The following is a 27,711-nucleotide window of genomic DNA, read 5'->3' on the forward strand; positions in this document are numbered from 1 at the left end:
CTCTCTCTCTCTCTCTCTCTCTCTCTCTCTCTCTCACCCACACACACAGACAGAGGCACACGCAAGCGCGCACCCACACACTCTCCCTCTCCCTCTCCCTCTCCCTAACCTTTTCCCTCTTCCTCTCCCTTTCCCTCTCCCTTTCCTTCTCCCTCTCCTTCTCCCTCTCTTTCTTTCTTTTCCTCTCTCTCTCTCTCATGCACACACACAGACACAGAAGCACTTTTCCTCTCTCTCTCTTTCTCTCTCTCTCTCTCTCTTTTCCCCTCTCCCTCCCTCCCCTCTCTCTCATACACACACAGAGGCACATTCACACACAGACACACACATGCACACACAGACACATGCATATGAAGAAGCAGCATATGTATACATGTACAAGCACACACTCGTGTGAGGCATGTGTATACACATACGAACACACAAATACACATACAGAACACTAGTTTTTTTTTTTATATCTTTGTGTTTACACTCCTCTATGCTTGCAGACCGGGGATAGAGTGTCTGTCTTAGCAGGCAAAGACATGTTTAATGAGGTGATTGGAGGAGAAGAGGTGACAAGACCTCATCCCATCCACACTGTGAGTTTATTTGAGCAATGTCAGAGAGGAAGTAGACTGAGCTTCCACAGAAGTTTCCAGAAGGGTCTACAGTAAGAAGAGGTGTTCCTAGCTGGGCGGTGGTGGCGCACGCCTTTAATCCCAGCACTTGGGAGGCAGAGGCAGGCAGATTTCTGAGTTCAAGGCCAGCCTGGTCTACAGAGTGAGTTCCAGGACAGCCAGGGCTACACAGAGAAACCCTGTCTCGAAAAGAAGAAGAAGAAGAAGAAGAAGAAGAAGAAGAAGAAGAAGAAGAAGAAGAAGAAGAAGAAGAAGAAGAGGTGTTCCTGGGCAGCAGCCAAACAAATTCCTGGTGTCTACTGGCTTGGCCTCTTTATTAAGACACCTATCTGGAGGGACAGCACGGACAAGCTAAGTCCAGGCCCTAGAATTGGCCAAAAGTTGGGCTTGTTTAGGCTTAAGACTCATGGCCTAGGCAAAGGCCAGTGTCCACACCTCACGAGTAAACTCACACATTTGCATGTCTGTGTATATGTAACCTGTGTGTGCCTCAGTATGAGACTTCATTTTATGTTTGTATAAGAGGGATACATGAAAGCAGATGAGGCTACTTGTATTACACGAGTACCCTTGTGTACAGGCATCTGGAAGCGGGAGTGCCTGCATATGGTTGTGTGTGCACACAAGAACACATACATGAATATGCATACATGCTCAAATGGTTGAGTCAGGCATCTGGACCACCCCTTCTCCTCCTACCCACGTGGAGTCTGGAGGACACTCACAGGTTCTGTTGCCAATCTTGGTAGGATACCGCTCCACAGCATTGCAGCCCCAGCTGGACTTGGTCGAGGAGGAAGTGCAGATCTGGGTCATCCCAGTAGTGGGTGATGGCCTCATGAAGTGTATACTTCAGGCTGTCCTGCAGTGGGTTCCAGAGGGTCACCACTAGAGCCCCTGCCAGGGCTTCCAGTGCCAGACAAAAGAGGACAGCCCCACCGTAGCAGTGCAGTAGGCAGCTGTTCTCACAGAGAGCACCCAGACATCCAGACAGGCTCACCACACTGACTACCAGGCCTCCTAGCACCAGCAACAGCATGGGGTCTGTCGGCAGGGGTCCACCCCAGCCGCTCCCCTGAGACCTTTTAACAGCCAGGCCCCAGAGCCCTGCAGCGAAGGCCAGTAGAGCCGGCAGGGAGAAGATGAAGTTAGAGAGGAAAATCAGATACTTGACACAGTTGCTCCCTGTGGAAAGGGGGAGGGAGGAGGCCTGGTCTTCCTTCCAGGCCTTGTGCTTTGCTATAGGACAGCGTCTGCAGCCCCAGGCCCCTTTTTGATTCTCCCAGAGTGATGTATGTGGAATATTTGCAGTAGGTAGACAGTTCCTGGTGGGCGGCTGCTCTGGGTCAGCGGTGTCCTGCCGAAGGAAAGGAAACTTAGAGGATGCATCGGTGAGACCTCAGTCACTCAGACTCTGTGACGATGAGAAAGGGGTAAGGCCTCATCAGAGAGGGGGGTGGGCTTAGAGGAAGCTTGTGGGAGGAAGTAAAGACTTGGAGAATTGGATAGCTTGGAGCCTGGAGACTAAAAGGGCAATGAGGGTCCTAGTTCACTGCCTTCCAGGGTTGATGTGTGAGGCCAGCCTCCATTAGGACTGTATAATGACAGCTCCCTGCAAGGTCCCTGGTAGACTGGGAAGATCAGCAGTTAAAAGATGTACCCACTCCTGTTCTTCTATACCCTTGTGAAAGAGGGACCAGCTGTAGTCTTACCCAGACTTGATAGTCACGGGTCAGGATATCTGTTCCTTCCACATGGCAGAATTATAGCAGGTGGGTCTGCTTCCCCTAGCTTGGAATGGTCCCTGTGTGGGAATCAGTCTGTAGTTCCCACCCACCCCCCTCCAGCAGTGACTTTGTGCAGTCATAGGAGGGACTTTCCCAACCAAGCCATAAGTGTAGGCTGCCTGGGATAGAGAAGCAGATCCTGTGACTACCCTCTTGTATGAAACCAACCTTGATTTCTTTGCATCATCTCAAACCTACTAACTGAGCCTAGCCCAAGTGTGGATGCTACGTTGGACCTACTGCAGAGGAAACAGGGAGACACTGTCTGGGTGCTGCCTGCCTGGCTTCCTGGGTAGGGAGAGAGGCAGTCAATAGACTGGGGCAGGAATCTAGAAGAGGAAAACTTGCTCTCCAGCAGACAGGTCAGCTGAACAAGCGGACATGAGAGAGACCCTCTACAGGGAGGTGGGGTAGCCCCACTCACAACCTGGTTTTTTGAATGACAGTTTTGACTTGGGTGTAACTACAACTGGGTGTCTAGGCAAGGGTCCCATTTCATCCCAGTCCCACTAGGAAGAAGCTATCCCTTCCATCCATGCTTGTCCAGCTGTGTGGATGGCTCTTTTACCCTGAATTTGGAGCAGAATGTGTGAAGGTTATTTGTCAGCCAGAATCTGTCAGAGAAAAGGACAGCCTGCCAGAGCCCACTGGCAGCATTAAGACCGTCTAAGGTCACAGAGTCCACATTCATCCTCAAAGGAGATTTGCCCTTACCTGTTCCTGAATCAGTACATCTTTCAGACCTACAGGGGGCACCTTAAAGGTTAGCACTCAAGTGTACCCATGGGTAAAGAGAGCTCTCCGATTAGTGAAGCTTCCACCCTTATCTGAGAACATCACCCATTGCCACCTGCTTAATGACAAATCCTAGCACACAGCTAGACTGGCGGCAGGGCCAGGACTCAGGTAGACTATAATCTGGTCCAGGAGCTTCCCAGAGAGCCTTAGAGCCAAGAGACATCTTCAATCTGAGCTAGGCCATTAAGTACTGACTCACCTGAGACAGCAAGGGACTGCTTTCTTCCTCCTCCATTATCCACACAAATGGAGAAAGCCACAGAGACCGGTAGCCGGTGTCTCTCTTGAACAGGTTACAGTCCTAGAGTAACGGTGTCCCTTGGGTTCTCTGTGAACTGTACAACCCAGGGCTGGAGAGCTGCAGCTCCACCCACGGGGTGATCACAGTGGGATCATGTGAGGAGTCACACTTTAGGGCTTATAGCAGGGGCCTGCTTCTACGGATGCATCTGGTCTTTCTAGCCCATAATCCTCAGTCTTGGCTCCGGGAATATCCCTAATATGTACACAACCATGACTTTGGTAGGTGGCCCCAATGCTGGACTCATGGCCATCACTCTTGAGTCCCATTTTGGTCTTGGCCTGTAGGCTCAGCTGGTACTCTATCAGCACCCTCAAAGGATCAGTTCTGTGCAAACTGGTTCACAATAGCAGACCCAGGGGCCCCACAGGCAGCACAAAATCCAGTTTATCTTTGTAGTTTATCCAGAGCAAGAACACATCAGTATTCACATTCCAGATGTCCCTTCCCTCCAAGCTTCTCAGAAGCAGGATTTTTTTTAAAAAAAATATTTATTTATTTTTATTTATTTTATGTATGTGAGTACACTGTCACTTTCTTCATGTATTCCAGAAGAGAGCATCAAATCCCATTACAGATGGGATTGCTGGTATTACATGCAGTTGCTGGGAATTGAACTCAGGACCTCTGGAACAGCAGTCAGTGGTTTTGTTTTTTTTTTTCGAGACAGGGTTTCTCTGTATAGCCCTGGCTATCCTGGAACTCACTCTGTAGACCAGGCTAGCCTCGAGCTCTCGAACTCAGAAATCTGCCTGCCTCTGCCTCTCAAGTGCTGGGATTAAAGGCGTACGCCACCATCGCCTGGCTGCAGTCAGTGTTCTTAACCATTGAGCCATCTCTCCAGCTCCAAGAAGCAGGATTTTGCTATGACCACCATCCAGTCCTTGTATCTAAAGGACTTGAGCTATACAACTTGTTATGGAGACAGAAAGCATGTCTCAAGGCTGTCAACCCTGGGCTCTACCACCCGACTCTGTCTCCCTGCTTCTGACTGGTATGTGTGTGTAATGTAGACGTGTTAGTGTCATTGTAGGCCAACATGACCTTGAGACATCAGGAAGCCCTTCTGTAGACATGTTTAGGGCAAGGTCCTGCTGTACATATCAAATGTCCTTCCTGTTTGGACTCCAGTCCCCCTCAGTTTCAGCTCTTGTTGGACATCCCAGGCTCAGCCTCCACTTTTAGCTTTATCTACTATTGTTCTGACTTATAACTTTATATTCCAGACAATCGAATGGCCTAGCACTTGTGCATCCTGGCCTTTGTCACTCCCCACCCCCACCCCCACTGTACTATCACTATTCCCTGGAGCCCTCCAATGTCTTCCAGCAGCAGCAGCAGCAGCAGCAACAACACCCCATTTTTTCTTCTCCCCACCCCGGTGTTGAGGATGAAATCTAGGACCTCACAGAGTTATAGCCCTACTGTGCCTGTTATTTTTGCATAAAGGCTCTAGATTCTTTTTGTTTTGTTTTCAAGGCAGGGTTTCTCTGTGTAGTCCTTGCTATCCTGGAACTCACTCTGTAGACCAGGCTGGCCTCAAACTCAGTTCCTCCTGTCTCTGCCTCTCAAGTGCTAAGATTAAAGGCATGCACCAACACCACTACTTGGCTAAAGTCACATTTTATTCAATTCCTCTTGTATGAAATATTCAGACTGGGCATGTTAGCATATACCTGGGCCAGGGTGGAAAAAATACCAAGGTCCTGATGGACTTGGCAGCCAATGAAAGGGCGGCTGAGGTAGGATTTTGAAGGTCTCTTTGCAGATGACTATGCTTCATGGATAGAAAGTCAGCTAGGAACTCAAGGAAGAACCCGGAGGAAGGAATGGAGATAAAGGCTATAAAGAAATACTGTTCCTCAGCCTATTTTCTGACTCATGCTCAGCTAGCTTTGTTACAGAGCTTGGGCCTACCTGCCTAGGGTATGGTGCTACCAATAGTGGAACCGGCCTTTCCACGTCAACCATCTGTCAGGACAGTCTCTCACAGTAAGACCACAGAAATCAATGTGATCGAGGCAGTTCTTCACCTGACGTTCCTTCTTCCTGGTTGTGTCTAGGTTGTATCAAACTGTCAATAAAAATTGCATCAAGTCAACCTTAACTGTCTTTATTTTATTTTGAGACAGGGTTTCATTGTGTAGTTATCGATGTCCTGGAACTTGATATGTAGACCAGGCTAGCTTTGAGCTCAGAGCACCGCCTATCTCGGCTTCCAAACTGCTGGGATTAAAAGTATGTGCTATCATGCCCAGCCTAGTCTTAAAGAAAATTCTCTGTGTGTGTGTGAAGGTCAGAGGACAATGTCCAAGAATTTGTTTTTCCTTCTACTTTGTGAGTTTAGGGCATTAACCTCAAGTCATCTGGTTTGGCATGCACTTTGATTCACTTGGTCCCCTGACCATTTTATTTATGTATATGGGTCTTTAGTCTTCATGCTAGAGGGGGCCACTGGATACCGTGGAACTGGAGTTACAGCAGGTTGTGAGCCACCATGGTGTCTTAGTTAGGGTTTTACTGCTGTGAACAGACACCATGACCAAGAACAACACTTAATTAGGGGTGGATTCAGAGGTTCAGTCCATTATCATCAAGGTGGGAACATGGCAGCATCCAGGCAGGCATGGTACAGGAGGAGCTGAGAGTTCTACATCTTCATCTGAAGGCTGTTAGCAGAATATTGGCTTCCAGGCAGCTAGGATGAGGGTCTTAAAGCCCACACCCACAGAGATATACCTACTCCAACAGAGCCACACCCTCTAACGGTGCCACTCCCTGGGCCAAGCATATACAAACCATCACATATGGTGATGCTGGGAATGGAACCCAGGTCCTCTGGAAGAGCAGTCAATGCTCTCAAGTGTTGAGCCATCTCTCCAGCTCCTGATCAACTTATTTTAAACTGTCTCTATCACATCTGTCCTTGCTCTGGTTGTTTATTCATCACTAACATCCGCTAGATATTACGTACTTGCAAGTTGGTCTCCCTGTGGGGCAACTGGTCCAAGACAGGAGCCCATGTCTTCCTCCACACTCATTGTAAGGGCAGTGCCACACACTAAGTTAGCATGCAGTAAAATTTGTTGATGGAATGGATACGCCAAAATTAAAAATTAAATACCAGAGGCTACAGAACGTGTGTTATCAGCACTGACATTGACATTGACAGTTTGATGGAATTAAGAGAGGGAGCCAGGTATGGTGGTGTACACCTATAATCCCATTACTCAGGAAGACTTCTGACTGGAAACCAGCTTGGGCTACCTGAGACCAGGATGGAAATGGGCCTTGGATGCCCAGGACTCTGTCGAGAGCTGTCCTACCATGAAAGAAGCCTGGGTTTTACTCCAGGAGCCACAAAACTGTGTGTGATGGCACACTCCTGAAAACCCAGCATGAGGTGGAGACAGGAGGATCCAAAGTTCAGGATCAGGACTGGACCTGTATTTGGTGCTGTCCCAGAGGACTTGGTTTTGGTTCCCAGCACCCACATGGTGGGTCTCAATCATCTGTAACGCCAGTTCCAAGGGATCCACTTCCTCTTCTGATGTTCTCAGGTATCAGGCAGGCAAAACACTCACATATATATAAAATACATTAAAAACTTTAAAAAAAGTTTAGTTGGGTGGTGGCGGCACATAACTTTAATCCCATCACTTGGATGGCAGAGGTAGGTGCATCTCTGTAAGTTCGAGGCTAGCCTGGTTTACAGAGCTAGCTCCAGGACCGTCAGGGCTATGCCTTAACAGGTTCTTTCAACATGTCATATTATACATAATATTATGTAATATATACAATATAAATGTATACAATAAAATATATTATATATAAAACAACAAGTAAGTAAAACAGTCTAAAATATAAACAGAGTTTAGTAGACTCATAAATTGAACCAGGAAAGGGTACCTGCCTTTCAGTCCCAGCAGTGAGGCTGGCCCATCACTGTGAGTTCCAAGCCAGCTTGGTTTACAGCCAAGGCTATATTTAATGAGACCCTGTCTTCTTTTTTTTTTTGTTTTGTTTTGGTTTTTCGAGACAGGGTTTCTCTGTGTAGCCCTGGCTGTCCTGGAACTCACTCTGTAGACCACCGCCCCGCGAGACCCTGTCTCAAAGAAAAAAAAAAAGCCAAAACAAAACAAAATCAAATAAAAATTCAGAAGCTTTTAGCCACTTAAGAGATTTCCATAACGTTGTCTTCTGCTTCAAATCATATGCATGGGCCGGGAGGTGGTGGCGCACGCTTTTAATCCCAGCACTTGGGAGGCAGAGGCAGGCAGATTTCTGAGTTCGAGAGTTCGAGGCCAGCCTGGTCTACAGGGTGAGTTCCAGGACAGCCAGGGCTACACAGAGAAACCCTGTTTCGAAAAAACCAAAAACAAACAAACAAACAAATAAACAAAAAACCCAAAACAAAACAAAAATCAAATCATATGCATGAAGTTACAAAATGCAGTGCAAAAGGACAAGTTCCAGCTCATTGCTGGAAAATTGTGAAGGCGGTAAAGAACTTCCTTAACGGTTATATTTGAGCGAGATCTTTTTTTTTTTTTTTTTTTTTTTTTTTTTTTTTTTTGGTTTTTCGAGACAGAGTTTCTCTGTGTAGCCCTGGCTGTCCTGAACTCACTCTGTAGACCAGGCTGGCCTCGAACTCAGAAATCCGCCTGCCTCTGCCTCCCAAGTGCTGGGATTAAAGGCGTGCGCCACCACCGCCCGGCTTGAGAGAGATCTTAATGCTTGTCTCTTCTTGTAGCTTTTTTTGTATTGTTCCAACTTTCAGGAATATGCCTCTCCAGTCAGTCTTCTGAATTCAGGAATCCGGACCTAGGAGGGGCGGGGCCGAGGTGCGCGCGCCGCGCCACTTGCGCATGCGCGTGGCCGTTGGCGGGGCCGGAACCTTGTTTCGCCTCTCTCCTCGCCTGGCGGAGTGCGTTGAGCGAAGCACCGGACGTCGGCGCTGGCGGAGCCGGGCGGCGAAGCTGGAGCGGCGGTGGCGGCGGCGGCGGGAGGCCGGGGCTGAGGCCGAGGCCGGGGCTTCGAGGCCCTTGGGGAGACAGGCGGCGGGAGCTCGGGGCCCGAGCCCGGAGACAGGAGCGGCTGCCATGGCCGAGAGCATCGTGAGTGCGGCGGCCGGGAGGGAGCGGGGCGCCGGGATGAGGCAGCAGATTTGCGGGCGTCCTGGGCGGGCCAGCGCTGGACGGTGTTCGGAGCCGGCGGTTTCAACTCACTCGCCCTGGTTTTGAGGAGGTACCTGCCCTAGCCGAGCCAGGAGAGGCTGGAGGGAAGGAGTCCGGGCGGTCCGAGTGGAGCGGCCTTCTTCCCTGCTGCCGCAGGTTGCTCTGAGGGACCTCGGCCTCCTCCCAGGCCCCGAAGCCGGTTACGTCCTTCTCTCCTCCCCCATCCCAGCAGTGCCTCGTCATGATTTCACTCCGGAAGAGTCGACCGGAGAAGGGCATCATTAGGGGGAACCCCTTTCCCACAGAGGACGCGGCCATGGGGGCAAAAACAGGCGGGACTGACTCCTCTTTGAAACAGACAACTTGACGACCACCTGTTTAAAAGGAGTGTAATAAAGAAGACTGATTTCACTTTAGCCTGACAGTAGAGATTGTCACCCCCAACCCCATGAAATATGTCAGTAAAACAAGAGGAAAACCAGCCGTTTGTTAACCTGTGGGAGTTTCTCTCCAGAGGATATGTGGCAGGGGTTGGGAAATGATAGATATGAGTAGCCGACTGGTCTGACAGAATAATTATGGCCGACATTGAGGAATATTTAGGATTTCCGTGGAGTAGGAATCATGTTGGTTGCCATATGCCTGGGACAGCCCTTCAATGGCTTCCTGCATTGGAGAACATCACTTCTCTCTGGATTCCATGGATTTCCAGGGAAGTATAGCTCTTGAGTTTTGTTTTGTTTTGAGACAGTCTTACTATTTTATCCCAGCCCATCCTCGACCTTGACATCCTCCCACCACACCTACTTCATTGCAGACAAGGGCTGCCATTACTGTCAGGTTAAGAATTAAGGCTTTTCTCTGAGGGCAGCTTCTGTTTCCTTACAGCTCCATTTAGGGGTCTTCTGTTCTCTCTGTATTTCTTATCCTGGATGCAGACAATGGAGAGAAATCCCAGAAAGGCTGACTTTGTTTTAAAACTTAAATTTACCATCAGAGATGACTTGCCTAGAAATAGGTGAGGTATCAGCAGGGCCATCTGCTTTTTCAGCTTTCTCCTTACTTTTATGATCTTAACACAGCAGTTTGTTCAGGTATTCCGAAGGCAGACTTGGGCATCAGTGAGTCTTAAATTGACTTTCTCAGGTTGTGAGGAATTAACATACTTTCAGAAGTTGATTTTAGGAGTTTTACTTTTAAGGCTTATGTGTTTATTTTATGTGTATGAGTGTTTTACCTTCATATATGTGTACCACACCTGGTTGTTAAGGAGGCCAGAGTATGGTTTGGATCCTCAGGAACTGGTTTCCAGAGGCCATATGAGTGCAAGGAATTGAACCCAGTTGCCCTGGAAGAGCAGGCAGTGCTCTTTATGGATAAGCCATCTCACCAGCCCCATTTTGAAAAAAATTGTCTATGTGGGTATGAACAGGAGTGCAGTTGTTGCTAGAAGCTAAAGGTGTTAGATACCCTGGGGCTGAAGTTACACCAGGCAGTTGTGAGTCGCCCAGCTGTGGATGCTGGGAACTGGACTAGGATGCTCTCAAAGGAGCTGTGAGTGACTGCTCTTGTCTATGGAGCCATCTCTCAAGTCCTGTCTCTTTTAAATTCAAAGGGAGGCCTTCAAAGAATTTCTATAGGGATAATGTTAAAAACTCAACCATTCTTTCAAGAAAATTTCTACTCTTTTAATTTTGATTTTTTTGTTGTTGTTGTTGTTTTTGTTTTTACTTTGTGACCCAGACTCAGCCATGTTGTCTGGGCTGTTTTTTAGATCCAATGTCCAAACTGTCCTCAGCTTCCCAGAAAAATGGAACTACTGGTGCTTGTTTCCACACATTTGGCTTTTTTCTTTTTAATTTATTTCTGTATTTTGTTTCTGTCTGCATGTACACTTGCATGTCAGAAGAGGGCATCAGATGCCAGTGTAGGCTGGCTGTGAGCCACCATGTGGTTGTTGGGAATTGAGCTCAGGACCTCTGGAAGAGCAGCTAGTGTTCTCAACTGCTGAGCCATCTCTCCAACCCCATATGTAACATTAAGAATCTCTGTTCTCCATGTGGCCAAATCTGTCTGTTCCATATATTCTCTTCTGTAGCCTGTCAGAGGTTAATCCAAAACTTTTCTTAGTACACGGTTGTTTCTCTTCTTAAACCCAGACTCCCATCAGGTATAGTGACTTTGCGCGTTAGAGTTTTTCTTTGGTAAGCAAGGTATTGTGGCATAGGTTTGTAATCACAGGACTTAGGAACTGGGCCACTCCTAAACGTTTGAAACTTATCTGATCTGCATCCTGTGTACAACCAAACCAAAATCAGCCAACAAACGGATTTCTCTTACTGCTTCTTTCTCATAGTGCCAGGGTGAGTGGTTGAATGAAGGAGCATTTGTAGAGCCTTCCACAGAGGAGCAAGGTCTTAGCTTTGATGTGTTGCAGTGTTGAAGACATTACAGAATGAAATATGTACGAGGTGTTTTTCCTCAGAATCAAATCCCAAGTGAAGAGCGTTCTAGAAATCAGTGCTCACTTACCAATGAGTTGTGTTTCAGAAGCAAATGTGTACATAACTTTATGCCCTTTATCCAGAACAGAGTTTTTACTGTTGAACATACTGGACAAAGCCAAGTGAAAGTCATTAAAAATTGAGGGGGCACGGTCATGGTATTTTAGAAGAACCTACATTATTCTTAAACAGTTTAATGAAAGTAGACAAAATTTAGTTGACTGTAAGCCATTATGGAATTCCTCAGTGTATCAGTAGAAGTTTTGTTTAAAGTATTTTCTGTGCAGTGCCCCATTAGTGACTGCTGGAGAAAGCACTGCAATAGAGGTGTTTGCTGAGATATTTTGTGTCTTCCCTCTTGGTCCTCAGGCTGGGCAACAGCTGCCTGGTTTATAGGGCATGCCCTTTCATGTTTCTTTACTAAAGCAGGGGCTGCCAACAGTGGCCAGCGTAATGAATGATGTGTTCTCAGAAGGCCTGGATCAGTATAAACGTCATGTCCTAGAAAGTGGGCCCATGTCTAGCATTCTTGGAGGCCAGCCAACATTTTCTTTTTCCATGTCTCCCCATTCACAATACAGACTAGGCACAGTGGCCTAGGCTGAGGTATACATAGGATAGGTTTATTCTGTTCCTCTTTCTATACAGTCAGTGTAGGAGCACAGCCTATAAACACAGAAGGCCGCCAGGCAACATTTTTATCTTTGCTTGTCATGGAAGTACAAGCAAAGAAGTACACATGGAAGTACATTTTGTTAAAACCCAGCCACCAAGAAAACCTCTTGTTAGATTTTACTATGGTATTAAAGGCCTTTATTTTATTTTAAAATTAATTTATCTTTTTTATGTGTCTATATGTGTACGTGTATGAATTTATGTGCCCCACAAGCATGGAGGGTCCTGTGGAGCAGAAGTGGGCGGAGCATTCCTGGGAACTAGAATTAGACAGTTGAGAGCTTCTATGTACATGGTGGGAATTAAACCCAGTCTTTTGCAGGAGCAGCCATTGCTCTTAAGGACTAAGCCATCTCTCCAGCCCTTTAAAGAGCATTTCATGTGATGTCTTCTTGTGATCTTGAAGGGCAGTACATGCATGCGGTGCACACGCATGCAGGCAAACACACTGGTAAAATAGAAACCTTGTTGTTGGGTGGTGGTGGCACATGTTTTTAAAATCCCAACACTTAAAAAACAAAAAGATGGATCTCTCCTTATGGCCAGCGTGATCTACACAGTTCTAGGACAGTCTATAGCCTACAGAGAAACCCTGTCTGGAAAAACAAACAAACAAACAAACATCCAAAACCTTATCTTGAGATTGTCTCATGTAGCCTGGGCTGGCTTCTTCGGATGTTCTCACCTCTTTCTCTAGAGTGCTTGGGATTACATGGTCCCACCATATTTAGCCTTGAAGTTGTGTGTTCCACATGAAATTATAACGTGTTTGAATTAGAGTGGTACTCTAGACCATCTTTCTTGTGTCGATGCACCTCACATCTTGTTTCCCCTTCAAGGAAAAGGGGAATTGGGGAAAATTGAGTGTGGGGAGGTGGCTTAGTGGGAAAGGAGTTGTTGTGTAAGCACTGAGACCTGAGTTTGGATTGCAGCACCTGGAGAAAAGCTAGACACGGAGGTGTACGTCCGTCTGTGACTCCAGCACTGCAGAAGGTGCAGAGCAGTAGAGGAAGACACCCCCTGTTGACTGACAGCATGTGGGCGTGTGCATACAGTACACACAACATACATAGACACCACAGAAAGCTGCAGAAGGATGGCTTCTAGCTTTAGTTTGTGTAAGTTATAAAGCCAATACCTTACTAAGTACAGTAACTATCTTCCTTGATTTCCCGTAGATAATCCGTGTCCAGTCCCCTGATGGAGTGAAGAGGATAACAGCAACAAAGAGAGAATCAGCTGCAACATTTCTGAAAAAGGTACCTGTGACATTGATCTTCTGGGCCTTGTTCTCTCCAGGGTTCCTGTCTCTGCCTTTTACTGTTTGCTTTTTGACTCCCGCCACCAGGCTGTCACTTGTACAGCTTTTTTACTATGTGATTGGACTGGATAGCTGCTGGATCACTGTCGAGGGGCAGGGAGGTAGAGAAGGAAAGGAGACAGACAGGCAGAGTCAGATAGATAGGCAAAAGATAGGCAGAGTCTCACTATGTAAGCTGGCCTTGTGCGCTCAGTAATTCTCCTGCTTCAGCTTCCCGAGTGCCTCTGGGATTACAAGTATGAACCACCGTGTTGAACTCTTGATCAGGTATTTAATCACAATTAGTATCTGCCAGACCACAGGTAGATGTTAAAGCACTTTGCAAGAGTTATTTTTGAGAAGGAAAATTTGTAGTCTAGTGTGGTGCTAACACCTGTGGTCTTGTCTCAGGAGGCTGAGATGAGAAAGGTTTAAGGCCTGTATAGGCAGTGGAACTGCAGACCAGCTGGGTCCATGGAATAAGACCCTTTCTCACCCCCCACCCCCAAACACACACACACACACAGAGTAGGGATCATGTTTCAAGCAAACAGCATTTGGAAAAAACTTCAGTTTGTCAAAGGGGAATTGTAATAAAATTTTTTAGAATGATCCATTCTATTTATTTGGTTTTGTTTTGAGCCAGAGTCTCTGTATAGCCCTGGCTATCCTGGAACTCACTCGGTAGACCAGGCTGGCCTCAAACTCACAGAGATCTGCCTTCCTCTGCCTCCCAAGTGCTGGGATTAAAGGTGTGCGCCACTACACTCAGCTCATTCTTTTTATTAATTTTGAGACAGTGTCTCACTACTTAGTGCTGACTGGCCTAGAACTTGCTTTGTAGGCCAGGCTGACCTCACATGCTGTTCTTGAATTCAGAAAGGTCTGCCTGCCATAACCTCCTGATTGATTTATTTTTATTCTATGTATATGAGTATTTTGTTTGCATGTTTGTCTATACATTACGTACATGCAATGTCCATGATGACGAAAAGAGGATGTTGGATTCTTCTGAACTGGAGTTACATGTGGAGTTAGTAACTGATTCCAGGTCTTCTGCAGCAGGATGGGATGTTTTTAACATTGACCTATCTCTCCAGCCCCAGCCCTCCCCCAATCTTTTGTTTTTAAATTATTTTTAATGTATATGTATGTTTTGCTTGCGTGTGTTGCCAAGTCTGTAGACATTTGCCTGCATGGCTGTTTATTAAATAAAACAATGGGCAATTCTGGCAACTTTGTGCTTTTTAGGTTTGCAGATTAGGATATGTGTACTGCATACCTATGTCTGGTGCCTGTGGAGGCCAGAAGACGGGGTCAGAAGATGGGGTCAGATCCCCTTGGAGCCGAGTCACAGGTGGCTGTGAACTGTCACATAAGTTTGCAGTTGAACCTTGGTCCTTTAGAAGAGCAGCCTTTGCTCTTAGCCACTGAGCCTTCTCTTCAGGCTACCCCTCCCCTCCCTAGTTCTTTTTTAGAGAAATTAAAGCCCCATGTTTATGACTCTGTATGTACGGGGAGTAATGTGGAGAGTGGATGGAGTCAGACCTAAGGAGAATAATGTCTGTTTTATACTTTTTACCCCAGGCCAACAAATTGTGGCCCTTATTTTTTTTTTTTTTTGTCCTTGTCAATATGGAAGTAATGTAATTCCCAGCTTTCTTTGCTGTTAGTTGCATTTTATAACCAAGTACATAGTGTTACTCCTGACACATTTTTTTTGGCGAGGTATTTCAAATGTCAGAGGCAATCTTACTGATACTCTTGCTACATTTCTTCAAATCTAAAACACAATGGAGTTTCCAAAGAAACTCCATGTTCAAGATGGCATTATATAGCCATCTTTAATTTACTTTTCATTTTTACTTTTTACTGGACAGTGTGTTATGCATGTGGTTCTCTGCTATCACATGCAGATTTACATCTATGGTACAAGGTGTTCTTTTTCTCTTTTCTTCTGTTTCATATTTCACTCCATTCCATTTTTCATTCCATATTAAGTTTGTTGTATATGTGCATTGTGTGAAACATGTCTTCAGAACATTCTCATTGTGCATGTCTGTAATCTGTTCTCCCTCGAACAACTTCCCTGCAGTGCTGATCACCACCATTCTGTTTTCTCTTCCCGCTAAAGAGTTCCACTATTTTAGATGTCTCTTGTAAGTGGGACTATACTGTGTAGGTGTGGTTAAAATCTCAATAAATGATCTTTAAAACAGCCTCTTTCTTTCTTTCTTTTTTTTTTTGGTTTTTCTAGACAGGGTTTCTCTGTATAGCCTTGGCTGTCCTGGAACTCACTCTGTAGACCAGGCTGGCCTCGAACTCAGAAATCCGCCTGTCTCTGCCTCCCAAGTGCTGGGATTAAAGGTGTGCGCCACCACCGCCTGGCTAAAACAGCCTCTTTCTATATACTTGCTTGGAAAGCATATCTTAGCCCTGTAAATGTTGTTTGGGCAGGATGGCCGGTACTAAGTAGCCTTTTTAAATATGTGGCTTTATACTCTGTAAGTAAATTAATGTTGACATGTAGTAAGATTGTTTATATTGAAAATAATTCACAGACCAGCATTTGGGAGGTGCAGGTAGGAGGATCAGGAGTTCAAGGCCAGCCTTAGCTGCATTCTGAGTTTGAAGCTAGCCAGAACTATTTGAGAACTGGGTCACTGTAGCCTCTACTCCTGCCAGAAAAGAAGACAATGTTGACTTATGGAATCTTAACGATTGGTTCATTTGAGACTATTCATTTTAAGGTCTTACTGTTGGATTTTTAGAGCCTAGAACCTCTAGAGCCCTGTGTGTAGGATGCTTAATATCTATTGAGTTAAATGATTCATGGGTCCCATGGCACAAGTGGTTTGATGTTCTACCTTCCCTCCCTGATTATCTGTTTTTCCTTCCTTTCTTCTACTTTCTTTTTCCCTTTGATTGTTTTGTGTCAGGTCATCAGAGTCTCATGCATATAGTCCAGAACTTGCTGTGTAGCTGAGGCTAGCCTTGAACTCTATACTCCATTTCCATCTTCCTAGCACTATAATAATCACAGGAGTGAGCCACTGTGCCCAGCTGACATTTTCATTTTAGAAACATTTAAGGGGCTGGAGAGATGACTCAGAGGTTAAGAGCACTGGCTGGTCTTCCAGAGGTCCTGAGTTCAATTCCCAGCAACCACATGGTGGCTCACAACCATCTGTAATGGGATCTGATGCCCTTTTCTGGTGTGTCTGAAGACAGCAGTACACACACACACACACACAATGAGTAAAATAAATCTTAAAAAAAAATAAAAGATTTAAAAATGTTTTACACTTATTTATGTATTGGGGTGGATGGTGGTGACATTCATGCCATGGTACACATATGGAAGTCAGAGGACAGCTTGCAAGAGTCAATTCTCTTGTCTTACTGTGCGTCCAGGATCAATTTTTTTTTGTTTGTTTTATTTTTTATTTTTTGGGTTTTTTATTTATTTATTTATTTATTTTCCAAAACAGGGTTTCTCTGTGTAGCCCTGGCTGTCCTGGAACTCACTCTGTAGACCAGGCTGGCCTCGAACTTGGGATCAAATTTTGGTCATTAGGCTTCGTAGCAGGCACTAGCTGCTGAGACTTGCTCACTGCAGCCGACTTCTCCATTGGTAGCATCATTCTGCACTCCATTTTCTCTCTGTGGGTAGGTTTATGATTGGAATTGGGTTTTCACTGTTGTTTCAAAAGTAGCAGTTAACTTACCACACTGGCCTTGACTCTGGCTAGTCTCAGCTTTTTTATTGTTTATACAGGACCTTTGGCTTCCTGTGGACCACTTATTGAATTGGCATTGGTATGATCAATAGTTTTTCTAGAGTGAAATGACAAGGGATGCATACTTCCTAATGTCACCAAGTGTTCTTGCCGTGGTCTTGTTGGCCTGCGGCACGTGACGCTTGGATGTTTCATTACACTTCTGTTGTTTGGTGCTTATAGGTTGCAAAGGAGTTTGGCTTCCAAAACAATGGCTTCTCAGTTTACATCAACAGAAACAAGACTGGAGAGATAACAGCATCGTCCAGCAAATCCCTCCATTTGCTAAAAATCAAGTAAGTGTCCAGCTGTTGGAAGACACACAGTAGGAGGAACTAGATGCAGTGCCCTACCTGAGGCTGCCTGGATTTCCTCTTACCTCTGGATACTATTCTAATTATGGGCCTGTTCACTGCTCACATATAGGGGTTTGTGTTGCTTGGCCAGCAGTTACTGTTGAGCAGGTTTGACTATGGAATTCTGGAATGGTGTAAAGAGAAGGTTATGGTTGTGGGTCTACATCTGAAGTAGGGTCAACATCCTGTCTGAAGGGCAGGACTTAGAGCACCGCTGTTTGGTAAAGAGATGCCATCATGTCAGCCTTGCTTGCTAAGAAGATAGGTGAGCTATGGTGGTCCGTTCACTTGTGTGTGTCAGTGGGGCTTCGGCAAAGGTCCCTTACTCATTGCCTGTGGTTATGGTGTTCCTGTGACTCAGTCATGCAGCAGTTTGTGAGTGCAGGGGAGTTTATGCTGCCATTCCTTCCCTGCCTGTGAGCCTTGGGAAGTTTCTTTACCTCACTGGGCCTTGTCATCCTTGTCTCAGTACCTTTTTCACATGGATGTAGGGAGCCTGCATATGCTAAGATACAGCGAATGTTAAAACTGTGGCTGTGGCTTTTTCGACACAGTTTTTTTTTATTTGTGTCAGTGTGTGTGCCTGCGTGCGTGTCACTGGTGGTGGGCTGTCTGATAGAAGGTGCTGGCATTTAAATTCAGGTCCTCTAGATGAGTAGTAGGAGCTTCAGCTGCTGAGCCATTTTTCCACCTGCTCTGTGGCTTTTGTAATTGGTGTTGGTTCAGGGGATTACATTTAAGTCTCTACATGCTGGGCAAGTGTTCAGCTGCCAAGCTAAAGTTTAGTTTGCTTGTTTTTGAGACAGTGTTTTCCTGCCACTCAAATTAACCTTGAACTCACTGTTCGGCTCCCTTCCTCCTAAGTGTTAGGGTCACAGGTGTGTTTAAAAATTGTTCTCATAAGTAGACAAAGGAAAGAAATTAAATTTGGGTATTCTCAGAACTTACTATTGAAGGCAGGATGTTTGCAAATTTGAGGCCATCCTGGGCTATAGATCAAGGCCTTGTCTTAAAGAAGACAAGAGAAAGCAGGTACCAAGAGAACAGTTTTCAGATAAACCATGTAGAGGGCTTTGTTGCTGTTGTAGTAACAGTAAGAGAACAGAAGGTATTTGGAACGTCTCTCTCAAGGCTGTACTAGACGGCATTTCTGTTGTTTCTTTGAGGCAGGTTCTTACTATGTTATGTTATCCTACTTGTCCTGGAACTCTCTCTCTGTGTCATCTAGGCTGGCCTGAAACTTTCACCCTGCCTCCTCTGTGCTGGGATTAGAAACCTGTGCTACTCTGGGTTTACATTGTATGTTTGTTTTATCCAGAAAATTTTAACAGGTTTATTTATAATTGTTATAAAGTTAAACTGTTGAAATGTGGTCACTGAAACACTTTGCTTGCATTAATTAATGCTTTACGTCCTGCATTTATATCAAAAATTCACACACAAATGAATGTGGAGAAACTGCCAATACCCAATTCTGTCCCGTTTCCACTCACAATCATATACCTAAGTATTTTAGCCCCCCCCCCCCCCCCCCGGAAAAAATATCTAACATTCAAAACTATTGATAACAGGAAGAAGAGGGAAAAAAAATTTTTTTTTTGAGAATGAAATGTTTTCCCTCATAGTGGACTCTTTAGCACACTCTCTGCGTATGCGGCGAGCTAGCTGGATATCTTTTGGCATAATTGTTACATATTTGGCATGGACAGCATACAGGTTAGTATCTTCAAAAAGGGCAACCAGATAGACCTCACTTGCCTCCTGCAAAGCACCAATAGCTGCACTCTGGAAGCCCAGATCTGTTTTGAAGTCCTGAGCAATTTCTTGCATCAGACGCTGAAAGGGGAGCTTGGGAATCAGAAGTTCAGTGGACTTCTGATAGCGCCTGATTTCACGGAGTGCCACAGTTCCAGTCCTGTAACGATGAGGTTTCTTCACCCCTCCAGTAGAGGGCGCACTCGTGCGAGCGGCTTTTGTGGCTAGTTATTTCCTGGGTGCTTTACTACTGGTGGATTTTGCGGGCAGTCTGCTTTGTACAAGCCGTGGTATGGGCACCTCCTTACTTACCCCCCTTCTCCTTCACCTGGAGCTCAGCAAGCGAGAGGTGGCGAGGCGAAGGCTGTGAATACCTAGATTGTATGTTTTAATGATAGATTTACCTAGACATTAGTAATTTATTTCCTTACTGTCTTAGAGGTTCAAGATCCAAGTGCCATCAAGGTATGAAGTATTTCTCATTGGCGTGTGTACAGCTGCTTTTTTCCTGTCCTCATACAGCCTCTGTGTCTAGTAATACTTTGAAATTGAAAATAACTAAAACTTTGTGTTTTTAAGAATGGTATTGCTGGGTGGTGGTGGGACACACCTTTAATCCCAGCACTTGGGAGGCAGAGGCAGGTGGATTTCTGAGTTCGAGGCCAGCCTGGTCTACAGAGTGAGTTCCAGTACAGCCAGGGCTACACAGAGAAACCCTGTCTCGAAAAAAGAAAAAAGAATGGTACTTATTTTTTTGTTGAAACTCTGTAGATCTTACTCTTCTGTCTTGTAGTTTCATTATTGTTGCTCAGTAATGAAATCTTTTTCCGTTATTCCTTTTTAGGGTGTGTGTGTGCTTTTCCTGTTTGTTTTAGCTACTTTTAAGATATGTTTGTGACTGACAGTGTGACTGGGTGGCAGAGTGCTTGCCTAGCATGCCTGATTCTCGTTTATTCTCAGCACCCCTTTATTCTAAGAACACACTGTCCCCGGACTCTGAGTTTGCCTGGGTGTTTGCTTGGTTAGTTTGTTTGTACTTGATGTATGCTCTATAGTAGATTTTATTTCAACAAACATATTTTCACTTCTTTGTTATTGGGACAGAGTCTTCCTCTATATAGCCTTTGCTGGCCTTGAACATAACACTAATCCTCCTGTCTCAGCCTTTCGAGATCTGGAACTAGAGATGTGAGGCACTAGGCCCAGCTCATATTTTCACTTTAAAATATTTTTAGTTAATCCAGTTATGGAGACATATTCCTTTTTTTCAGCCCTTGTGAGACAGGGGCAAGTGGATCTCTTGAGTTCAAGGCCAGCCTTGTCTACAAAGCATGCTCCAGGACAGCCAGGGCTGTACAGAGAGACCCTGTTTTGAACTTACACAAATATATATTTTTATGTATTTAGCTCAGTGGTAGAACATGTGCCTGGTATGTGTAAAACCCTGGGTTTCATCCCCAGCAATATCACCACTAAAAAGAAATGTACATTCCTATGATTCCTTTTCAAATTTGACTGGAAATTAGTAAAAAACCCTCAACATAGAACTAAAAGGAGACAGGTGAAATATTTTAGTTTGGATTTTCAGAACCCACGTATAAGCCAGGAACAGGTGCAAATAATAACAGCAACGACAACAATAGTAGTAGTAGTAACAAATACTGAAAAAAAAATTAAAGTGGACCAGGTTTAGTGGTATATTCCTTTAATCTTAGCACTCAGGATGCAGAGATAGGTAGATCAAGGCTAGTTTGGTCTATATTGCAAGTGCCAGGCCAGCCAGGTTACATAGTAAGATCTTATCTTTAAAAAATAAATAAATAGGGGCTTGTATAATGGATGGCTCAGCAAGTAAAAGTGATGTCAGCAAGCCTGACAACCTGAGTTAATCTCTGGGGCATACATGTAGGAGAGACCTGACTCCCACAGACTAGCTTCTGACTCCAACCCTGTATTGTGCTATGCAGGTATGTGCACACACAATAACACAAGTAAATGTGGACATATTAAAATAATAAATGTGGTACATGAAATTTGTATATAGTGGTAGATGGACGTATGCCTAGCGTGTGTGAGACCCTGAAAAAAGTAGATTTATGTGCGTTGTGGTGTTTTGGTATCAGTATTCTGTGTTGGTCACCCTTCCATTACTGTGACAAAATAAATACCTGAGAAAACAGGGAAGAAAGAATATTTTGGTTTGGTTTCAGTCCCCAGTAACTTGGCTCCAGTGCCTCTGGAGTGGTAAAGCAAACATTGTGGGAGCATGTAGTGGGGCAAAACTGCTCATCTTAGCAGATAAGATGCAGGTAGAGCCTGACTGAGTGTGGTCACTGACTGTGCACTATGCAGCAGTGCAGACTTTACTCACACTGGTTTTTCCGATCTTTACTAATTGTAAGCTAGTTCTCATTGACCAGCCTCCACTCTTCCCAGAGTCTGGGAACTGTCATGCAATTCTCAACCTCTGTGCCATAAGCTTTGTTGTCTGTCTGTCTGTCTGTGGAGATGGTGTCTCTACATAGTTCTGGCTGTCCTTCCTGTATAGACCAGGCTGGCCTCAGATTCACAGAGATCCACCTGCCTTTGCCTCCCAAGTGCTGGAATTAAAGCTGTGCACCACCATACCTCACCTATGAGGTAAACTTTTTAATTTTTGGAATATTTTAAACATAAATGAAAGTAAGCAGAGTGAGTCAAGGGATTTCTAGTCTCTTCCTTCAGGCTGAGAGTGGATTGAATGATAGCCAGCCACCCTTGTCTCACCTCAGCTAGCACCCTTCACTTCGGTTTTTATTAAATGAAACTTGTAGTGAATCCTGTGATGACACTGTATGTCTTGAAGCATTGTTCTCTTGTGTGCTCTGATACATATGATCTTGAGAGACTGAGGCTGGAGGATTGTGAGTTTGAGATTCTCCCTTCCTCCCACCTTGTAGGTTGCATTCGCAACTGCTTGTTTTTCTCTGGTTTCCATGCGTTCCATGTTGACTATGGAGACCTGATTGGTCAGCATGACTGCTTGGGTGTTAACACCCTTGCTTGGGAGTATAGGGTATCTGTTGTTCTCACTTTCCTTTTTTTGTTTGTTTGTTTGTTTGCTTGGTTGTTTTTTTTAATTTTTTTTCTTTCTTTCTTTCTTTCTTTTTTTTTTTTTTTTGGTTTTTTGAGACAGGGTTTCTCTGAGTAGCTCTGGCTGTCCTGGAACTCACTCTCTAGACCAGGCTAGCCTCCAACTCAGGAATCTGCCTGCCTCTGCCTATATTGTCTTATTTGTTGAGTTGGAATTCAATTGCTTCAGACTACAGGTGTCTGTATCACTTTGGCTTTTAAATATCCTATTTTTTTCCAGTACTGGTATCAACTTGCAGTATTGTTATAAAGGATGGGCAAGCGCTCTACCACTGACTGAGCTGTATTCCCAGGTTTCTCCTCATTTTTAAACTTTTTATTTTGAGGCAGTCTTTCTGTGTTGCCCAGGCTAGCTTTGGACTTGCCTTCTGTCTACTGAGTAGCTATTTTACAGGCCTGAACCTCGAGGCGTAACCAAAGCGTTACCTGATTCCCTTTCATGGGGCTGTTGATGTCTAGTACTTCAAAGTGCCAGGCTGCTCCTGACTTTCTCCTGGAAGGTTCTGTTCCATTCTTTGGAGTTTGTGTTTGTGTCTTGTAATTCCAGCATTTGAGTCGTAGGCTTGCCTCTCTTTCTCTCTCTCAGCAATTACTCTATTAACTCTTGCCTGTGTGAATTTATTTCTCTTGTAATTTTTGGTTTTTACTGGGGGAAGTGTGGCTTCTAAGAGGATCTATTTGATTTTAGTGGTTTTAGTGGCATTTGCTTGTGTAAGCACAAGGGGGTGCTGTGGAGCTGCATTCCTTTCTGGTTTTTGTCTTCCAGATCCCAGAAGCCTCCCAGGTTTCACTCCATATGCGTGTGCCTGACTAGAGTCTTGGAGGTGACTTTTCCCCTTAGGGTGTCTGGTGGAAGCAGATTCAATTTCTTCTTGGTTCCCATTCTGAGTTTCTGGATTCCCTCAGTTGTTCTGACTTCCTTGAGTCATCTCGGTGTTTTTGTTTTTTTTAAAGACAGTCTCACATTATCTAAGCTGGCCTTGCACTTGATGTCTAGCTAAAGCTGACCTTGAATTTGTACTGGCTTGCTTTTACCTTCCCAAGTGCTGAGATAACAGGTGTGCACCATCAAGTCTGCCTAATCCTTTGGTTTCAGGCTCACAGTCTAATGTGGGCAGAGAACTCAAGGACTCGTCTGTTGCCCAGTGAACACTGCTGTCTCAGAGCCTCAAATTCCCAATCCTGACCTTGGTCAAGGGACAGTGGCTGAGGCCTCCGCCATTCTTACTGATGTCACTGTGAGCTTTGGAAGGCCTGGGTGGGTGCTTTTTACCTTTAGAGTTCAGCAGTTTTTTTACAGTGTATTTAAGATTGATCCAGTGTCTGATCCAAGTATTTTATAGTTAGAGGATGTTTAGAAATATTTAATCCAGTGCTAGAAGCAGAAGTTCTGGTTACAGTTTGGCAGCTTTATTGCCTATGAATTATGGGTGATAAGGCTGGTGAGAGCAGCTCTAAAGAGCTGCAGCCCTGCTCCTGGGAGGCTGCATGTCTGTCAGTGCTTGTATCAGTGCAGACGTTGTTCGTCTTTGGTTTGCTGTTCAGCACTGGACCAGTTGTTCTCTCATCTTCTTCCTTGTGTGTCCTGTTGACAGCAGCTGAACGTTTGCCAAATGATCTGTCACCTCTTTTCTTCAAAGGCTGGAGCTGATTTAGTGCCACTAGACACCTCTGGTCAGGCATGACCCACAATGGTTCTGTGAATAGCTTCAGAGAGGAAACCTTTAGCCACAAGTCATGTCAAGTCAGAGCAGAGCAGAGCAAGTAGAATTGTGGCAGCTCTTTTGGAAAGCAGGCTTTCTGCAGTCTTGGAGCAGGAAGGCTTGCCTGGGAACTTGCCCTATCAGAGTGAAAGAAAGTGTTGGCATCTGCTTGAGGGTATGTTCTTCACAAGGGCAGAAAGCAGCAGAATTGCCCCCATAGTGTGGTGACCATTTGTCCCTGGGAAATGTTAAGCCAGATGTGGTAGCACACATCTGTAATCTTAACACTCAGTAAGTAGAGACAGAAGGGTTTTGAGTTTGAAGCCAGCCCAGGTTGTGTAGTGAGATGTGGAGTTTTGGTGTTTTTTTTTTTGTTTTTTGTTTTTTGTTGTTTTTAAATAAGTCAGTGTTTTAGTTAGGGTTTTTTTTTTATTGCTGTGATAAAACACCACTACCAAAAGCAGCTTGGGGAGGAGGAAAGGGCTGATTTGGCTGATTTGGCTTGTACGTACTGGGTCACAGTGATTGAGGGAGAGTAGCACAGGAAGTGAAGTAGAAGCCATGGAGGGGGGCTGGAGAGATGGCTCAGTGGTTAAGAGCACTGACTGCTCTTCCAGAGGTCCTGAGTTCAAATCCCAGCAACCACATGGTGGCTCACAACCATCTGTAATGAGATCGGATGCCCTCTTCTGGTGTGTCTGAAGACAGCTACAGTGTACTCATAAGTAAAATAAATAAATCTTAAAAAAAAAAAAAAAAGAAGCCATGGAGGAGTGTTCATTCTTCAGGGCTTGCTCAGCCTGCTTTCTTAAATACCCAGGACCACCTGACCAACATCCCTACCAACAGTGGGCTGGGCCCTTGTGTATCGATTGCTAGTTAGGAGACTCCCCACAGTTTGCCTACAGGCATTGTATCAGGCATGCTTTCAGTTGTGCTTCTTTGTTGTATTACTTTAGTTTGCCAAGCTGACAAGACAGAAACCAAATCAAACCAGAAATCACCAACCAGGACAGTCAGGATTATACCTGGGAACTTGTTGATTGTGGCAGATGAGAAGACTAAGATGTGAAATATCTTGTAAATCAGTGGTTTCATCATCTGTGTCTGGATGTTTGTGACTCAGTGTCACCTCATCCAGTCTAGGACTTGTGTATGAGCCACATGGATGGATGGAGAGCTGAACATGGCCTGAGCGTGTGTGGGTTAGATTGCTATGGATGGAGAGGGGCCAAAGGCAGAGAAGGAGCCACACAGAGAAGGAACAGGATGGCTGTCCTCGAGGTCCAGGTGAGCACAAGCTGTGTTAGCACCTGCAGTCAGATGGCTACATGTGTCTCATAGCTTTTAAAATATTGGTAAAACAAGTTAAATTTCAGAGGATGTGCGCTGATGTGTATAGCGCCAGGAAAGAAACAATTCTGTGGTATTAAAATCAGGAACTTCCCTATGTAGGCCTTTAAATGGTAGCATTTGTCCTTTGAGGCTGTCAGGGTCCACAGCAAACTTTGTGGTTTGGATTTGGGGGCATACTATGGCATTGTGACACTTTTTCCTTTGAACAGGCATGGCGATTTGTTGTTCCTGTTTCCCTCAAGCCTTGCTGGACCATCATCTGAAATGGAAACATCGACCTCAGTAGGGTTAAAGGCCTTTGGTGCTCCTAATGTGGTTGAAGATGAGATCGATCAATACCTCAGCAAGCAGGATGGAAAGATTTATAGGAGCCGAGACCCACAGCTGTAAGTGCTCCATAAGGCTCCTGCCAGCGAAGCTTTTAATGGATCATTAAAGCAAATATTTAAGAGCTGGGTGTGGTCGAGTTAGTAACCTTAGCCCTTAGAGGCAAAAGCAGGACTATTGCAAGTTAAGGTCAGCCTGGTTTAGATAGTGAGCTCAGGCTAGCTCATGAGACCCTGTTTCAAAAAAAAAAAATTTAAACATGTTCCATGTTAGTGTTTGATAAAGATGAAAGATCTGAGTGTGGCCACCTATCGCCTCATTATTTTATTGAATGTTATACAGCTTTTAGTAGATGAAACTTTAAAATAGATTCCACATGAAATGTTTAGGAGTATGAGAATACCGAGAAATTCAGAAGGTGTCTAGGGACAGGTAGGGTCTATTTTGATGCCTCTTTTTTTTTTTTTTTTTTTTTTTTTTTGGTTTTTCGAGACAGGGTTTCTCTGTGTAGCCCTGGCTGTCCTGGAACTCCCTCTGTAGACCAGGCTGGCCTCGAACTCAGAAATCCGCCTGCCTCTGCCTCCCAAGTGCTGGGATTAAAGGCATGCGCCACCACTGCCCGGCTTGATGCCTCTTGAGATGCATGTCTCCTTGCACCAGCAGAGGCAGGGGTGGAAGAGACTGATAGTTGATTATTTACCAGTATAAGGGCTGGCTCTGACCTCTTAGAAGCAATAGAGTATCCTGGACACTGGGTACCAGTGTGTACCCTCCAGTGAATCTGATCCCCAGATCTGCTCCTTGGATATTCACTTTGTACCAGGTTATGTAAAATGCTAGTGCTTGTGCATTCCTTTATTTTAGAATTTTTTGCAATGTTTTTTAAAAAAGAAACCAGTTAGTGATTAGAGAGATGGCTCAGCAGTTGAGAGTGCTTGCTGTTCTTGCAGAGGATCTAGGTTTGATTCTCAGGATCTACATGGTGGTTTACACTTGTCTGACCTCTGCACCAAGCACATAGTATGAAGGCATGCATAAAGGCAAAACACCCATACACATAAAATAAAATTGCAAAGTAAAACAGAGAAACCAGTTAGAAACATCATAATTTAAACTCAGATGTGAAATTATGTAGTGGAAGCTATTTGTCTCTGCAGTAAGTCTTTTTTTTTTTTTTTTTTTTAAAGTGTATCATTGTGTAAATACAATAAGGTGCTGACACTGGGATACTGGTTTTAAACGCTACATCAGCAACTTTTATGTCAGATGGAATAGCCAGCAATGCCACTCAGCTGCAGGACTGGAGCCTCTGAGACTCCTGTTGGTGTTTCTTCCAAGGGACTCACTATAATCTGGGCTTTCTTGGTCCTTTAGAGCCTGCTCACATGTATGTTAATTCTGGGCTTCAGAAATAAGCCTGCCTCCAAGTGATGGAGGAAGCACAGAGTCTACCTCTTTTCTTTCTTTTCCTTTCTATTTTGTTTTGTTTTGTTTTGTTTGAGACAGGGTTTCCTCTGTGTACCCTGGCTGCTCTGAAGACCAGGCTGGCCTCAAACTCAGAGATCTGAATGCTTCTGCCTTCCCGGTGCTGGGATCAAAGGCCTGAGCCAATTGATACCCGGCTTTGCCTTGCCTTACCTTGCCTTGCCTTTCTTTTCCTCCCTCCCTTCGTTTTTACTTTATGTATGTGATTACACTTGCTCTCTTCAGGCACATCAAAAGAGGACATCAGATCTCAATAGAGATGGTTGTGAGCCACCCTTTGGTTGCTAGGAATTAGACTCAAGACTCTGGAAGGTTGGTCAGTGTCCCTAACCTCGGAGCCACTTCTCCAGCCCCCCAGCCCTTTCTTAACATTTTCACTTAGTGAAGCTTTTTAGTCATGTCATTTCATGCTGGGGATTGAACACAACCTCATGGGTTGTTTATTTTTCAGCTGACGTCCTGTAAAGCATCTAACATTGATGAAGCCACGGGCTTGATGTGTTGGTTAGGGTTTTCACTTTCCTTTTTCTTCATTACTCCTTACACCCACCCCATTCCTCCTTTCCCCTCTACCCCTTTCTCATCCTCTTTTGAGACAGGCTCTTCCTGTGTAGCCCTGTCAGCAATCTGGTTTTGAATTTGCTTGAGTCTTT

At 44.9% G+C, this 27,711-nt stretch overlaps 2 protein-coding genes and 1 non-coding gene across 4 annotated transcripts in view; 1 reads left to right on the forward strand and 2 right to left on the reverse strand.

The window, feature by feature from the left end:
- Positions 1 to 3,579, reverse strand: part of Tspan10 (tetraspanin 10) — a 4,930-nt gene extending 1,351 nt beyond the window's left edge. Inside the window, exons 1-2 of the mRNA XM_028787981.1 lie at positions 3,408 to 3,579; positions 1,349 to 1,980 (exon numbers count right to left, since the gene is read on the reverse strand). Coding sequence (XP_028643814.1) covers positions 1,349 to 1,980; positions 3,408 to 3,443 — 668 coding nt within the window. The 5' untranslated portion in view covers positions 3,444 to 3,579. The remainder of the gene's footprint in view (positions 1 to 1,348; positions 1,981 to 3,407) is intronic.
- A 4,857-nt stretch (positions 3,580 to 8,436) lies between these two features.
- Nploc4 (NPL4 homolog, ubiquitin recognition factor) overlaps positions 8,437 to 27,711 on the forward strand; it is a 58,128-nt gene continuing 38,853 nt past the window's right edge. For both annotated transcript variants that reach the window (XM_028787920.1, XM_028787921.1), the window contains exons 1-4: positions 8,437 to 8,626; positions 13,044 to 13,124; positions 17,128 to 17,240; positions 25,456 to 25,632. In XM_028787920.1, the coding sequence (XP_028643753.1) occupies positions 8,612 to 8,626; positions 13,044 to 13,124; positions 17,128 to 17,240; positions 25,456 to 25,632 (386 nt within the window). In that variant the 5' untranslated portion in view covers positions 8,437 to 8,611. The remainder of the gene's footprint in view (positions 8,627 to 13,043; positions 13,125 to 17,127; positions 17,241 to 25,455; positions 25,633 to 27,711) is intronic.
- LOC114639233 lies at positions 11,747 to 11,874 on the reverse strand. The gene has a single exon (XR_003713979.1). It is a non-coding gene; the product is annotated as a small nucleolar RNA SNORA51 (small nucleolar RNA).

The sequence above is a fragment of the Grammomys surdaster genome, unplaced genomic scaffold, assembly GCF_004785775.1.
Source record: "Grammomys surdaster isolate TR1022 unplaced genomic scaffold, NIH_TR_1.0 125688, whole genome shotgun sequence".
NCBI classification, from domain to species: domain Eukaryota; kingdom Metazoa; phylum Chordata; class Mammalia; order Rodentia; family Muridae; genus Grammomys; species Grammomys surdaster.